Here is a 14333-nt window from a genome sequence, read left to right as displayed (position 1 = left end):
AATTTCCTATCATTAAAAAATTGTACATTTTATTAAAAAAAAATATTCAATCAAATATTAACAGTACAATAGAATGATTTGTAGCATCCTGGTCATCACAGGCAAACAATCTATAAAACAAATGCAACATCATGATTTACATACCCTAGTTGTCTTCGAAAGACCGATGTGCTTTCAGCCTCCTGTATGCTTCTATGATGTCGTTCTGATCTTTCTCCAACTGTCTTCTTTCTCCAATTGGTAGATTCCTAAGTTTGCCTGTCCTATTTAACGCCTTCTTAGAACCTGATATTTTTTTCTCACTATTCTTCAACAAGGAATGTAGGAGAAGATTTTTTTTGCCAGGCTGTAACAGAATAATAAATATTCTTTAATTCCTATAGAGGCAAAAACAAGGTAAAGTTTGAAGAATATTAACCTTAGAACTGATGGTTGAGTCAGCTGCCTTGGGTCTAATCTTTATTTGCGGTGGTTCGTGAACAACTTCTCCAAACTTCACTTGGTCTTTCATGTCCCCAAAATCCTTCGCATTTTCCTGTTCTTTCCTCTCCTTCTTCGACTTCAATTTTTCCCTCCTCTTTTGGCTTTTTGTCATCTTAACCTCTGTTACACCTTTCTTTTTCTTTTTTTTAATATTTTTATGTTTCGCCCTCAACATGTCAATCTTATCCAATTCCGTCATCTCGCATTTCGAAATTCCTTCTACGTTTCCCGTTTCCGGGTTTCTATTTACTTGAACTCCAAACTTCTTTTCAAAAGCAGTCTCGTTAATGAAATTATGCGTGACCGTATTGACTCTGTGTAAAAATTGATACTCGTTTTCATTGGGTCTTTGTTTGAAAACGGGAACGACTTTCTCGGGTTTCGATTTTGGGTGAGACTTCGGAACTTTATCGCCCACAGTTATCAGAGCGTTCTTTTTCTTCCTTTTTCTGACGATTATTTTCTTTATTTTACCCGATTTCACCGCTTCTTTCAGCTTCACCACTCTCTCCAAACTTTTCGGTACCGATTGCTCGTCCACATCTTTCGGTGGCGCGTTTATCTTCGTTTCTAACCTACAACACGCCGAGTCGAAATCTATGTAAAGAACTCGTTAAAAATTACTGAATTATTATTCAACTCACTCTGCGTGTCTTTTGGCCTGTTGTTTCAAAGGATCTTTCACACCTCGGTGCTTCTTTCCAGGGATTTTCCGCCCCATTTTCCGCGAATAAACAACCGTGCGCGACTCTCACGTGGACCACAATGCCGCTGCTGACAAGCGAAAAAGGCGGTTAAAATGGCGCGCTATAAACTCAAATCAAATTCAACTGTTACAACTAAACACATACTTAATATTTACACATTTAACTGTCGTACAATCTCTGAATTAACCATTTTTTATTATAATGTGTCATGCATCCGTTTATACAAGAATTTATGTTCGTTAAATTTTCCCGCAATTTTCTTGGCGGTCAAATCCGCGCGAAAGTTGAACCGACTGGTCCAAATTTAAAACGAGCGTCTCTTGTAAAACGTAAAATCTGTTTAAATAAATAGACTGGAAACCATACGCATCGTTTTAACTGCTTCAAAGATAAGTTCTGTTAAAAGAAATTATACTAATGACAACAATAAAATATAGATACATGCGGCAGCTAAACGCATTGTAAGTGGAGACATCTAGAAATGTCCGATCTGTCGATGCAAGGTATAATTGTAGCGGCCAAGGAGGTTAGAGGACAATCTAACATTTTATAAATTATTCGTAGTTCGTTTAAAAATTCTAGGACACAACGTTAACACAAACCATCAACTCCACTCCCAATAATCACTTGTAAATAATTTTCTTGTTTTCTCAAACAGGTGCATCCACAAAGTGCAACGGAGGCAGCGATGAATTCAGTTCGGTTGATTACTAAAAATCAATCATGCAAGTGTCGACAAATCTACTCCACGTGCAGAAAGTGCATCGACAGCGTTCAAGACACGTCCGACGAGAAGACAGCACAGAAAGCGGAAGTCGATGATTCCTCTTCGATGGACGACATGGTGGAGCCCACGAATTGTTGCATGTCTGGCTGTCCGAATTGCGTGTGGATTCAATACGCGGAGAAATTGAGCGGCAAACTTGAAAAGAGCGACGTGAATTTGCAAAAACTGATCATGGAGAAAGTTCAAGACCCAAATATGAGGGCGTACCTAACGATGGAACTTAAATGTAGAAATCTTTTCAAAGATTGAGTCACTTCGTTGCGCAAACTGTATATATGTACCATACGATAGATGTAATTCAGTTTTGTACAGTCCTAAATTAAAAATCACCTCGACACAATGCTTTCATTTCGGCTACCTTGCCACCCGCATTTCTTGAAACCGGTCCAACCGCTGTGCAATTCGAACGCGTCGCACCGGAAACGACGCCATGTTTCACGCGTAGATATAGCACGGACTTTTTGATTGATAGCACCGCTTTCCTCTCGTGACGTTTTCAGTGCAATACTTTAACGAGATTACCGAGAACTCCTTAAAAATGTTATAGTCGATGCAGACGATTAAAATAGATCTTACAGCCCGTTTTCTTTGTAATTGAATCAGATGTATTTTTAGCCACCAAAGAATCAATTGTAAAGTCTATTGTCAGGCTCCGAATTGAATTTGACTTTCTATCGACCAACCACAAGTTTGTTCTTCGATTTAGTCGATCCACATTTTCTCCCTAGAAGCTGGGGGCTCTGAGAAATCTGGGGAAACTGCGGTTTACCGGTGAGGCTGCGTCATCTAGCGGTGGTCCGAGCTACTTCCTGCCGTTTCCACACCATTTACCTCGTTAATTGAAACAAAAATGATTAAGTACGCAAATTGAATACCTGTCCGAGGATACGTAACAATAGAATCGTTCTTTTCAGAGGAGACCGGCGCAATTTCTCGCGATTCGCTTCGATCCCGAGACTCTGGGACACGGCGGCCGGTTTCGGTTCAATTAAGAACTAAGAGATCCTCGCTGTTTTAAATTATACAACCGGATGAAATTATAAAGTGGAATACGAAGCCACACCGAAGCAGAACCGAAACGTGCATCAAATGCGCATCAAACAATAATAAATTATCGCGGAGAAGCCCCGATTTCACCAGAGAATTCTTCCACGTTTTCAGAGTGGATCGAGGCCTTCGATGACCCGAAAACCGAAAACGAAAGCGTGAACCAAAATTTGCAAGAATTTCTAAAGCTCCTCGCGGCGCAGATTACCGATGACAGGCCGCGACAATCAAGCCCGAACGATCTCTTATCAACGTTCGCGACCCCATAAGCAGGCCTCGCAATAATCAGACATCTGCGCGCATTTTTGCGCACAGTTCATGCCGCTTATTTACATTTGCATGCATATGTATAAAGGCACTCGTGCCTCTTACGCCAGTCGGGAGAATGTGTGACACGTACCAACGTGTTGGCGATCGAGGAGGCGTTCGTTCCGCTCGTTTCTCTATTTATGCTGTCAGTGACACATAAATCGCCGGAAAAATCAGCGGACAAAGAGAAAGAGAGAGAGAGAGAGAGAGAGAGAGAGCGAGAGGCAGAGAGAAACAAAGAGACGGGAGAAGAGAAAGGGAACAACGAGCGAGACCGCGCGCACGAAAATCAATTTGACGGATCGTTGTCGTCCGTTCGACGCGAGGACTTCCAAAAAATAATCCTCGACTTCCGAAATCCTCCATCTCCGGTACATTGGAACGATCTAAAAATAATGTAAAACAAACGCTCGGGTCGGTAGACCGTTCTATTGCGTCGAGACTCTCGCAATGACATCAGCGATAAGCGCCGTATGGTTGGACTATCGAATCCACTCGTCGAAGACCTCGCCGCAGAGAAAAATCCAACGGAGAAGTGTGTCAGCGGAAAAAATGCCGCGTCGAAAAACCGTCAACTTCGTGTGCCGGTCCCACATAATCTTATCTTTGCCCCTGCCCACATGTCAAGCTCGCGACTGCACACCCACACATCCGTACACACAGCTCGAACGAATGTGCTGCTCCGCGCACACATAGATCCCTGTCTCCGTCGGTGTTCCGCGTTTTTTCCGCACACAGATGAATCAGTGGACACGCGAGCACCTTTCCATACGATTCTTCGCGTCTCCGCGACTACGAAAATAATACGGGAAAACAACATTTTGTACGAGCTACGCACGTTCCACGATCTTCGACATACTGATCGTATCTACGCGCAGCGCCCGATCCGCCTTCGACACGCTGTTGCGATTCGATAAACCTTTATTTGCCACGATCAAACAAGACGAATCTGGAGTAGCGACTTTAGCCGACCGATTTTAAAATCGATATTGTTTGTACTACAACACTCGAACACGGTACGCGCGATGTTCGATCGTATCCACCTGGAACGAAATTCTTTGCTGCGCCGTCGTTGTTTAACCGTTGCAGAAAACACAGACGTGCAATCCGATCGACGTAACTGTACGCTAACGAAGATATAGTTCCAACGACCGTGTGCCAACAAACATTAACGCCACGAGGAATGTTCTACTCGATAAATTCGTTTGTTTTCCCGTTATTGTTCCGTTGAAATGAATTCGTAAGATCAGAATTTGAGAATTTGACAAAGATCCAGCCACGGTGTAGTCGTAAGGCGTGCGTCGAACGAAGTTTTTTTTCCTAAAACAACACGTTACTCCGAACATATTCCGATGCAGTGCCTAAACGATTTTTACCGAGCACGTGGAAGCCAATGACCACCGAATCGCAGCACTATTTACTTTCGCACAATGTCCGCCGATGCCCAAAGAATCCTAAAAAGAATGTAGAGCTGTCCAGAGCGTTCCGCCTATTTAAAAATCAGCGCGGCCGTTAATTTCTTTGCTTTTGGTCACAATTGCGTTGGTGGAGGCGAGCCTGTGCGCGCGTGTAGGATCGTGTGCGTGGATTATTTTCGCTTATGCCGCGGCGCACGCAATCTCAGAAGTGGTTCTCCCGTTGACAGGTTCCGAGCGGGTTTTCGCCGGCTTTCGACGAAGCCGTCGATCGAGGAGTGCCACGGCAGCGCGGCCGATCCAGCACCGATCCTGCCTAGATCCTCGCCGAGCAACCCGGGATCCACGCCGGCAGGCGAGAGTGTCGTGATCGTGATCGTGATCGTGATCGTGATCGATCGGCGCGACGCGACTCGACGCCGGAACCAGAAATCCGACCGACGTGGAGTTCTTATGCAACAACCGGCGGGGGACAGGTGGACAGGACGAGACCGTGGATCGTGGATCCGCGGCGATCGTGGATCGTGATCGGTCGCGATCGCGTCACGGCCCCGCGAAATGGAAGGATCGTCGTCGCGCGTCGTCGTCGCCCGTGTGAATTATGAATGGTGACCGCGACGAACCGGTGCAGCTGGCGCGAATTACACGCGAATTGCACGCGGAAGCTACGAGATCCCGAATCGACCGGCGATTAGATCTTCGCTGCTCGCGTCGCCGGGAAATATAGAGACAATCGACGGGACAGCGCGAGGCGATCGAGAATCTTAGTGTCGCGGAAGTCGTCGGCTGTGCAATCAGTGTCATCCGGGATTTCCCGGAGAGCTTCTCAAATTGCGGATAATACTTTATGCTCGCTGCTGTGCAAAGACGGATTAGCGTTTTCGAGAATCCGTGGAAAATTCCGGTGCCGGTGGAATCCGTGGAGAAAGGATCGAGAACGATCTTGGTGCTGTGATCAGTGTCGTTTAACCTAAGTATATCGAGAGATCTCTTGGAATCATCTCGTAGACGAAATCCTCGGATTTATCGAGAAAAGCAGTGCTCGAGGAAAACTTCGAGCTTCGTTTGGAATATCGATGAGGATCGATGAAAAGGCTCGTCCTGCTGGCCCGGAACAGGCCGAGAAGATCAACCGAGAACCGGAGCGCTCGGGGAGACAAACAAAATATTTGAATCGGTGCTACGAAAGTCAAGTTCCAAGGTTCTCTCTGCGCTTCGAACAGAAAATGCTGCTTCGTTCAGCGACGATTCAAAAAGATCTAGAATCACGCGTTCTCCCTTTGTTCGTGGACAACGCCGGTGCTGTGTGATTCGAGCACAAGGATTCCGGCGGCTGTTACAATCGTCTCTTTGTGACCCGAGATAAACTTTGCAGTTCCATTGAGAATCGCCTTCTCTAGAGTCTAGAGTCTAGAGTTGCTAGGATCGCCGAAAGATTTATCGCGAGAAGCATCGGGCGAGAGCGACATTTTCGGAGCGGAAGCGGTCGGACGGAGGAAGCCGCTGTGCGGCGACTTTTGTTTCCGATGCGAAATATCGGTCGGCGTCCGCGCTGGCTCCGCGGAAAATTGATAACGATGACGGAACGGGCCGAGAATAAACGATAGAATGAGCGTTTGCACGAGAAATCGCACGGCGGCCGATGTGTGCCGTGGACGTGGCCGTGGAACTTGGAACGCTCCGGTGAATTTCAACGCGACCGCTTTGCATTGCAAACTGGGGGGCGTTCCCTGACGCGTTATGTCTTTTTCCACCGGTCGGTTTCAACGATCCCTGTTTGTATCTTCCGGTGCAGGCGCCGGTGCCGAGAGCTCAGAAGACTCGCCGAAGGGACCGTGGAGAACCCGAAGCCGAGGCGGACCGGAACAAAAGGCGCGGGAAGAGAGAGCTAAATCGGTGGAATCGGAAGGGAATGCTCTGTAAGTGGTGTCCGTGGCAAATCGTAAATTCGACCGACGTCTTCGCGAAGTAAACCTCGGTTGAGGCTATTGCTGGATTCGCAGAGGAAGGTTTTGCCAGCGACACCGTGCCCACCCCGTGCAATTCAATAATCGCCGAGTTTCCCGCGCGAGTGGACAAGAGACTGGCCCCGCCGATGCTCCAAGACCGTCGTCGGAGATCGAACAGAGAGAGGAGAGAGAGAGAGAGGCTTTTCTCTCGTGCACGCACCACCGCGCCGATACGCGAGCCGGTAGTCGTAGCTGAAGAAGTTCACCCGCGGGTAAAGCTATAAATACGAAAAAGCGAGAGAAGGGACAGCACCGGTGTCGGCGGCATCGTTCGGGATCGTTCAACGAAATGCTCATGACCGAAAAAGGGTCTCACAGGGAAGGAACCAACGTGGAATCGGACGAGCATTCGACGGCGACCGCCACCGGCAACGAAAACCTATTGCCATTGAACGAGCTGCTCGTTAACTCGACGGTTCCTGCGGCCGCGGTTGCGGCGAAACTGAGCGAGGACTCCGCCGACGAGGCTGGACGAACCAATGCCGAGAAACAGAGGCGCGGTATTCTTAGCAGCTTCCAGAGGAGAACGTTCAGCAGGGTCAGCTTCAAGGGAGAGACCGGCCCTTTATTGAGCAGGTGCCACTATCTTTCATTTCTCGCGGCTCCGCGTACACCCTGCTCGATGTTTCCGTTCGGCTAGGGTTGCGGAACCGGTTACCGCGGGGTGACCAACTGCTGTGGCTTTGGTTCGTTTTCGTACATAATTAACTTCGCATTTATCGAATGCTACACATTGCTTACGACAATGCTTACTACATTTTTTAATTCTTTTATTTGGCTTATTTTCGAGCAAAAGAATTTTTTTATTCTTTTATTTCGGTTATTTTTGAATACGAAAATGTAATATATCTTATTCGATAAATATAAAGTAAATTGTGCCCGAACCAAAGGCACATTAATTGATTACAACACGATAACCGGCTCCACTATGCTGTATTCTTATCAAAATCGTCCGCTGCTCGAGGGTTCATGATGGGAGAAAATGCGTAAAGAGGATGTTTCACTCAGAACATCGATCTTGAGAAAAGAATCTCTTCTATGAAAATACTTGCTGCTCTGAGTCGCAATATTTTTTCCTTGCACATTTTCTCGCATCGTTGAAAATATCAGAGATATTTTAGGTAAACATCTTGGGTGACACACTTTGTCTAATGTTTTGGATTTTCACCGATTTGATTCGTTGGACAGGCTATAGGGGAATCGCGAAACTTTACGTCCTATGTTTAATGCATTTACAACCGAAAATGTACCAACGATATGCAAAAAGAGTGACCTTCCAGAGAGCCTTCTAGTTCATGCTGTCATATTTTTCGCCGAATCATTACGGCGTTGATAAACGAACTCATTAAGGAGATATACGTGTTGATGGATTATCAATCGAGCACGTTTCACCGCGATAATAGGGACGGTGCAAGCTTAATTGCACGAACGAGGTGCTAACAAAGATCGTGTGACTTTTGGCGCATATTTTTGATTGGATAGTTTTAGTAGCACCGTTTTTAATTAGAAACCCGAGGTCCGCTTCGACGAAGATAATTGACTTTTACGAGCCTATCGCGTTGCATATTTATTGCAAATAGCTCATTTTGCTGGGTGATAATGGGGTATTAGTAGAACCGAGGACCTTCGAGGAATCCGAGCCAGTGTTTCTTTGCTTCCTGATCGAAGCTCTGGCAAATATACAAACAATTATCATTCGTCCCGATGAATACTTTCGCATGGATACATCGATTGTAAGTGCTTGTGCTCGGTGATACTTGGATCTTGTGTAATTACTCTTCGGTCGAGCAGAGTTTATAGATTTAAAAGTGCATAAAATTCGTCGATGAAGCGACACCGTCTCGTCTTGCGTACAGAGCTCGTTAGAAAGAAATGAATTCAATATCAACCCCTTGCACTACGATTTCTTTCGCAATATCCACGACCAGTCTGTCACGTTGTCGTAGTGCAACCGGCCAATCGTCGTATCATCGAGGTACAGTAATGTCTCCCTAACACCAAGAACAATCGTATCTCCTGTTTCCAAATTGTCCATTTTTGTGGACAACCTGAGCGTCAATTAGAGAAACATTACTGTATTCTAATACCGTCGAACGCAAGGAATATCCAGACAAACTGTAATCGCTGCTTCTCTGTATCCATTTCTTGGATACACTGCTCTACAATGCCGCAATTTATTTCAGCGGACGACGGACGTCATAAACTCGAACGCTCCACACACAAAGATGTTCTGTCGAGTGTTTGAAAAAGAAGCCATTGAGGCGACGCGACGGCCAGGTGTATCCGTGCTCGAACTATCGCGATAATTCCGTCAATGGCGCCGCGGCGCCGTCGAAAATACCGGCGTCGACTCGTCGAGAACTGGACCACAATACTCGGGCCGCGACCCCGCGAAAATAGCGACCGGCCGTTCCTGTTTCCCTGCCGCGATCGGCAGAAATCTCGCTTTTCGTGACGAGAATAGAACCGCCTAATTGCGGAAGACGCTGATGCGCCGACCAGGCTTTCCCAGCTGGATTTTCTCGCGCCCCTTTGCTCCCCGAGCAATCGTTTCAGCACGTAGGCTCAATTAGGGGTTGCAGCAAGATCTGTCGGAGTTGTACACGCTGCTTAACGAGATTTTAAAACGATCTTTGGGCTTTCGTGGTATAGTAACGTTTAGCGATGCCTCGAAGTCGTCATCCGAGTGCAAAGGGTTAAGAAAACGCGAGTTAGGGGTCGATGAAAGATCTAGATCAAAGCGAATTTAAACTTTGCACTTTGGACGTGCATCCATGATTTCTGCCAAATTTTTATCCAAAGTCTGAATTCGTCTTTAGACAAGCTCTGCGTCAAAATTTCCGATCACACCGCAAACGATCTTAGAAAAAGCTGTCACCAAGCCCCGCGAGGACACTTCCAGACCCGAGAAGACCAGGGTAGCCTATGTACGAGATAGACGGACCTCTAGAATCAGGAGACTGAAAGCAGTTCACTCGATCGCGCCTTTAGGAACCGGCAGAGAACCTGACGACGTCGTCCCGCGAGTTTCATCGGGATGTGGGTGCACCGCGCGACGAACTGTGTTCGGTGTCGCACCTGAACATCCACTTGACCCGCGGCGTGCGACGTCCGTTGTCATCGCGGCTCCATCTCTATCCGCGTCGCCGAATCTAGCGGATCGGTGCCAGCGGCTGGCGTGCGAGTACAAAAGGAAAATCGTTTGGCCAAGGTTCGAAATTGGATCGCTTCAGTGTCGGCCGAGCCTCCGCTCGCCAACGAGTCCGCTAATTAAACGTGCCCTCTCGGTGGCTCTTCCTCGGCGAGCCCCCACCGTGTTCGCGTTCGATCCTTTATCTCTTCCCGATGATTCCGGCGACCGACGCGACGGTTTTTATAAATAGTCCGGAAAGTGCGTACATCGGTTTTTCGCTCGACGAGAACGGTCCGCGTCCGAGGACCCCGAATTTTCGCGGAGCGTAAGCCTCCCTTTTCGCCGACTGTTTTAGCTGCGGCAAAGGTCGGTGCTCGGTTACGCAAAACCTGTGGGCCCCCGATCTAGGGAGAACCGTCTAGCGTCTAATGTCGTTCGAATAGTGACAACGTTTGGCCGTTGGCGGACGATCGACATCGGTCGGCGGTTTGTTCGCGATCGCGAAGTGTCAGTGGAGTGCCGCCGGGACCGTTCGTTCGGCTTGTTTTCGAGGATCGGTCGGCGTCGTCTGCAGGACGATTACGCGGCCAGATCGTCGCTAAACGGATGTGGTGCAAGCGGCTGATCTGGATCTTCCATTGGCTATGGACACGCTGCGATATCTGGCTTTGACGACGAGCTGCGACGTCCGTCGCGCCTCACCAACGACCGCTAGACCAGCGGCCTCGGGCGTGAACGCTTAAACTTAGACGCCGAATATTCCGGCGCAAGTCGAACCGAAATAATACGTCGGGGCTTTTCACGACGGCCATCTGACGTCCGTTCCTTCCGGCGAGAGTACGCGCCTCTCTTTCTCTTGCTCTCTATCTCTTTCTCTCTTCCTCTCTCTCTCTCTCTCTCTCTCTCTCTCTCTCTCTCTCTGTCTCTGTCTCTCCTTTCTCTCTATTTTCATTTTTCTAGTCCGTGTAGAGTGGCCCGACACTCGCGCCGAGACAGAGAGACACCACGTGTGATTCGATCCGCATTTATTTATACGAGCCGCGCGCAGAACTCGATTGGATAATCGGTAAACGATGGTCCGCACGATTGTGAGCAACGATCCCGTGGGAACGTCGGTGTGACAAGTGAACAACCGCCGTTACTTTTTTGTTCGGGCGTGAGGAAGCAACCTCGAACGCCTAGACCATGAGATGAAGAGAATGGATGGATCCACGTCGAAAACCCTCTCGCCGAGCTCCTCGGGGTCGGGGAAGGTTCACCTGGGGGACGGCATGGCGCTTTCCGGCCTCAGGAGGGCGCTCTCCCAGGTGTCCATGCTGGTCGTGAAGGCGACCAATTCCGGGGAAACCGCGTGGCGGGAGGAACTGCATAAGTATGCTGTCGCCCCACGAATTTTCCCCTCCGAGTTGATCACCATACGCTTCGGTCAATCGCCTATTCGAACGCAGAGTGGAACTTAGATAACCAGGGCTGATTCTGTGCGAAGCCGTCGATCGAATCGAACAGACGACGATCTTTCGAACGACGCTTCTTCGCCGAGAGTATTCGCTTCGAAACATTTCGATGGATATCCGCCGTCTTGTCCGATCATGGTTTTCCATTTCCACTTCTTGGCGACGGTCTTGCATCGTGGTGGAAACGTTCGATTATTTTAGAAACGGACCTATCTGCGAAAATATCGTGTCACCCTGTATTTTCTCAGTTCCCGCTTACGCATCTGTGCAAACGCAAATTGCTCGCAGGCTGCAGATCTTTATGTTGTATTAGAATATAAATGAAATCGAACGGAATTCGAGTATGAATAAAATGGAACCGAATCTTCGAACACGCGAATCAGCGTAAACATCTGCAGCCTAACGATACGGTAAACCCTCTGCAATTGTCGCTCAGCTTGTAAACAAAGATGGACAATCTGGGAAGAGGAGATTGTCAACAACTCTAAAAACGAGGCACGAATAATCGTATCTGCTCTTCCCAGATCGTGTCCATATTTGTTCAGGAGCTGCGAGACAATTGGGAAGAATTTTACTGCGATCACCAGAGAACATCTTGGAGACGATTTTCATAAGCGACGTTTTCGCTTGTTCGCCAACGATTTAGCAAAGTCGAAATTAAAATTAAAACTGTGCGCTGTATCTGTCGAAAATCCACAGCCTAGTAATTGCGTAGACGCCGACCTTCGGGATTACCACTTCATTGAGAAGTCTCCGGTGCTGCTAACTTTGGACACCGATCAAAGAACGCTATGTTTGCGGAAATGGTAGACAATTGACTTATTCTCCGTTTCGAAGCGGGGATGGAAGTGTCCCAATCGCGAGGTTGCCCGGTCCATCGAGAGTTTAACGTTCGTCCGATCTTAGCCGAGCGATCTTTAAACAATAACCACCACCGTCTCTGTCTCTGCCCCCGGAGGGGCACGGTTTATGTCATTAGGCTCGTTGCGGCTAGTTATCATAATCGCGGCCACTTTCTCGGCTTCTGCAACGGGCAGCGCGTTTCTGCTCGCGTGGACCGGGCCTTTCGAAATCCTGTGTGTAGCGTGTTTCTTAACCGGTGGTTCAACTAATCAATTAACTGATTGCCAGGACTCTCGGATCCCGTTCCATGGACCTTTCGAGCTCCGGCCCATTAATACGTGTCCGTGAACAAATTGCTGACCAGCCGTAACTCGATAATCACCTCGCATCGTAATCGCCGCGCTCGCGGATCGAGTATTTCTCTTATTCGAAAGAGAAAGCTATCCTTGTCGGCTCCTTTTATGTTATTATTATTATTATACTATTAAATCTTTCTAAATGAGACAAATGAGATAAACGTTAGAACATGCAAGACTTAATTACAGGTACAGTGAAATTAATAGAACGGCTCGAGGTGTTACCGAAGAAATCAAGATTCTCGCTGATCTTGTTTACCGTTCTAATCGATCTTGCGATAAATAAAAGATCCGTGGACATGTTCAAGAGACCAGGGATAGAATCGTAACTGTGAGAAAAGTACGGTACAGGCCTTCTCTTTTTATAAGAAACAAATCTTCGAAATTTATGTCGAATCGTTTTAATTCGCTCTACAAACTAGACACCAGATTTATCGCAGTTTTCGACAACTTGGAACTTTGATCGGCAACGCGTCGACGCTAAAGATTTCTTCCGAATAAATTCGATAGCATTACGAAGCTATTTTTCTTGATGCAAGAACTTCGATTCTCCGATGCAGAATGAACCGAGATCGAGATGAAAGCGTTAGGATGCCAGTGGAATTGTGTTCGATCGTATAAAGCGAGCCCTGTGCGATGCTCCTCGAGGGCGCCGGATGAAAAACGGAGAGGAGAGAAAATCTGTGGCGCTCCGGCACGTAGTTTTCCAGGCTCGCTAGCAACAGAGCCGCGAACAGGTGTGGAAGTCTTAATCTATTTTCATCTCGGGTCAATATGTCAGGGTTGAACGATGCGAAACCACACGAATTTAGAACGTCGTTTGCCAGGCGAACGAACCAAGCCAAATCGAACGACGCGGGTCTAGGTCCGTTCGGGAAACTAATAACGAGGAGCCTGGTTAATCGCAGCCGGATGCTCTTCCTGCACCTCCTATCCTGTTTTCTTTGACTTCGTCTTCCCCCGTCGTTCACGACGCCTTTGGACACGATCCATGAACGCTTCCCCTACCACCTGGATCACGGTTCCGATCGAAACGCTATCCGCGATCCAAACGAAAATCCATCACAATATTTATCCCCGTTAACCGGCCGTTGCGATCTTCAGCGCCGAGTCGAATACATTGTTAACACGAAACGCAGATGGTCTCCTATCAAAATAACACCCGCGGCTATCAGAATCTATCACAATACTCGTATTAACCTGCTGAAATCCTGAGAACGATATCTGCCGATCCAAATATTTGATTTTCCTTCGAAACGAAAAGATTGATTTCTTCGACCAGATCTTCGACTAGATCTTCAACTAGATCTTCGACTAGATCTTCGACTAGATCTGTAAAAATGAAAGCTTCCGCCGACTTCTATTTTCGTGTAAACGCGCGGAGACGATCGCTTGGAGACTCAGGAAATCATGAAGAATCTTTATGAACGAAGATGAAAACAACGTTGAAGCAGGCTGTTTAAGCGTTCTCGGAACATAAGCGCAACACATGGAAATCCTTCGTCGAATCGGGACACTTTAGAGGCCCGGAATAAACGTCCCGCGAAGTTCAATAGCTCCGCGAAGCGGCGATCGAGGACTATTTCCGTTCGCGACGGGTCGAATCGTCGCTGACGGAGGCCGAAAAAAAACGGAATTGAGCGATTTCCTGAGAGACTGCACCGGGAACTGGCAGAATGACAGAGCACGGACCGCGGGTGTACTTCGATTAGGCGAACGGGCAGCCCTCCCTGTTCGACGAGGGATAACAAAGCGAATTTCGGAGCCGGCCCCTCTAGCCTTGGATAAAT

The 14333-nt window shown here is 47.7% G+C and overlaps 3 protein-coding genes across 11 annotated transcripts in view; 2 read left to right on the top strand and 1 right to left on the bottom strand.

Moving 5' to 3' along the window:
- The window catches only part of LOC117226063 (uncharacterized), a 60584-nt gene extending 58267 nt beyond the window's left edge, over positions 1-2317 (top strand). For 2 of the 3 annotated variants that reach the window (XM_076525206.1, XM_076525205.1), the window contains exon 2: positions 1849-2317. In XM_076525206.1, coding sequence (XP_076381321.1) covers positions 1879-2226 — 348 coding nt within the window. In that variant the 5' untranslated portion in view covers positions 1849-1878 and the 3' untranslated portion in view covers positions 2227-2317. Of the gene's footprint in view, positions 1-1631; positions 1717-1848 lie in introns of those variants that run through there. The other variant, XM_033480035.2, reaches the window with a different exon arrangement.
- LOC117226059 (coiled-coil domain-containing protein 137) lies at positions 3-1932 on the bottom strand. The gene is made up of 4 exons (XM_033480027.2): positions 1793-1932; positions 1128-1257; positions 419-1058; positions 3-346 (listed from the first exon to the last, which is right to left on the bottom strand). The coding sequence occupies exons 2-4, from the start codon at positions 1202-1204 to the stop codon at positions 146-148; spliced, it is 918 nt and encodes a 305-aa protein (XP_033335918.2). The 5' UTR covers positions 1205-1257; positions 1793-1932; the 3' UTR covers positions 3-145.
- Positions 2318-3396: 1079 nt separating the features above from the next.
- The window catches only part of LOC117226057 (ATP-sensitive inward rectifier potassium channel 12), a 33872-nt gene continuing 22935 nt past the window's right edge, over positions 3397-14333 (top strand). For 2 of the 7 annotated variants that reach the window (XR_013034402.1, XM_033480020.2), the window contains exon 1: positions 3397-7333. Coding sequence is in view for 6 of the 7 variants with exons in the window: in XM_033480020.2 (XP_033335911.1) it covers positions 7047-7333 (287 nt within the window). In the remaining variant the exon portion in view is untranslated. Of the gene's footprint in view, positions 7334-8446; positions 8491-9986; positions 11263-14333 lie in introns of those variants that run through there. The other 5 variants (XM_076525184.1, XM_033480021.2, XM_033480023.2 and 2 more) reach the window with 5 other exon arrangements.

This window comes from Megalopta genalis, chromosome 11 (genome assembly GCF_051020955.1).
Source record: "Megalopta genalis isolate 19385.01 chromosome 11, iyMegGena1_principal, whole genome shotgun sequence".
NCBI classification, from domain to species: Eukaryota; Metazoa; Arthropoda; class Insecta; order Hymenoptera; family Halictidae; genus Megalopta; species Megalopta genalis.
Note: the sequence above shows the minus strand (reverse complement) of the source record. Positions and strands in the feature narration are given on the sequence as shown.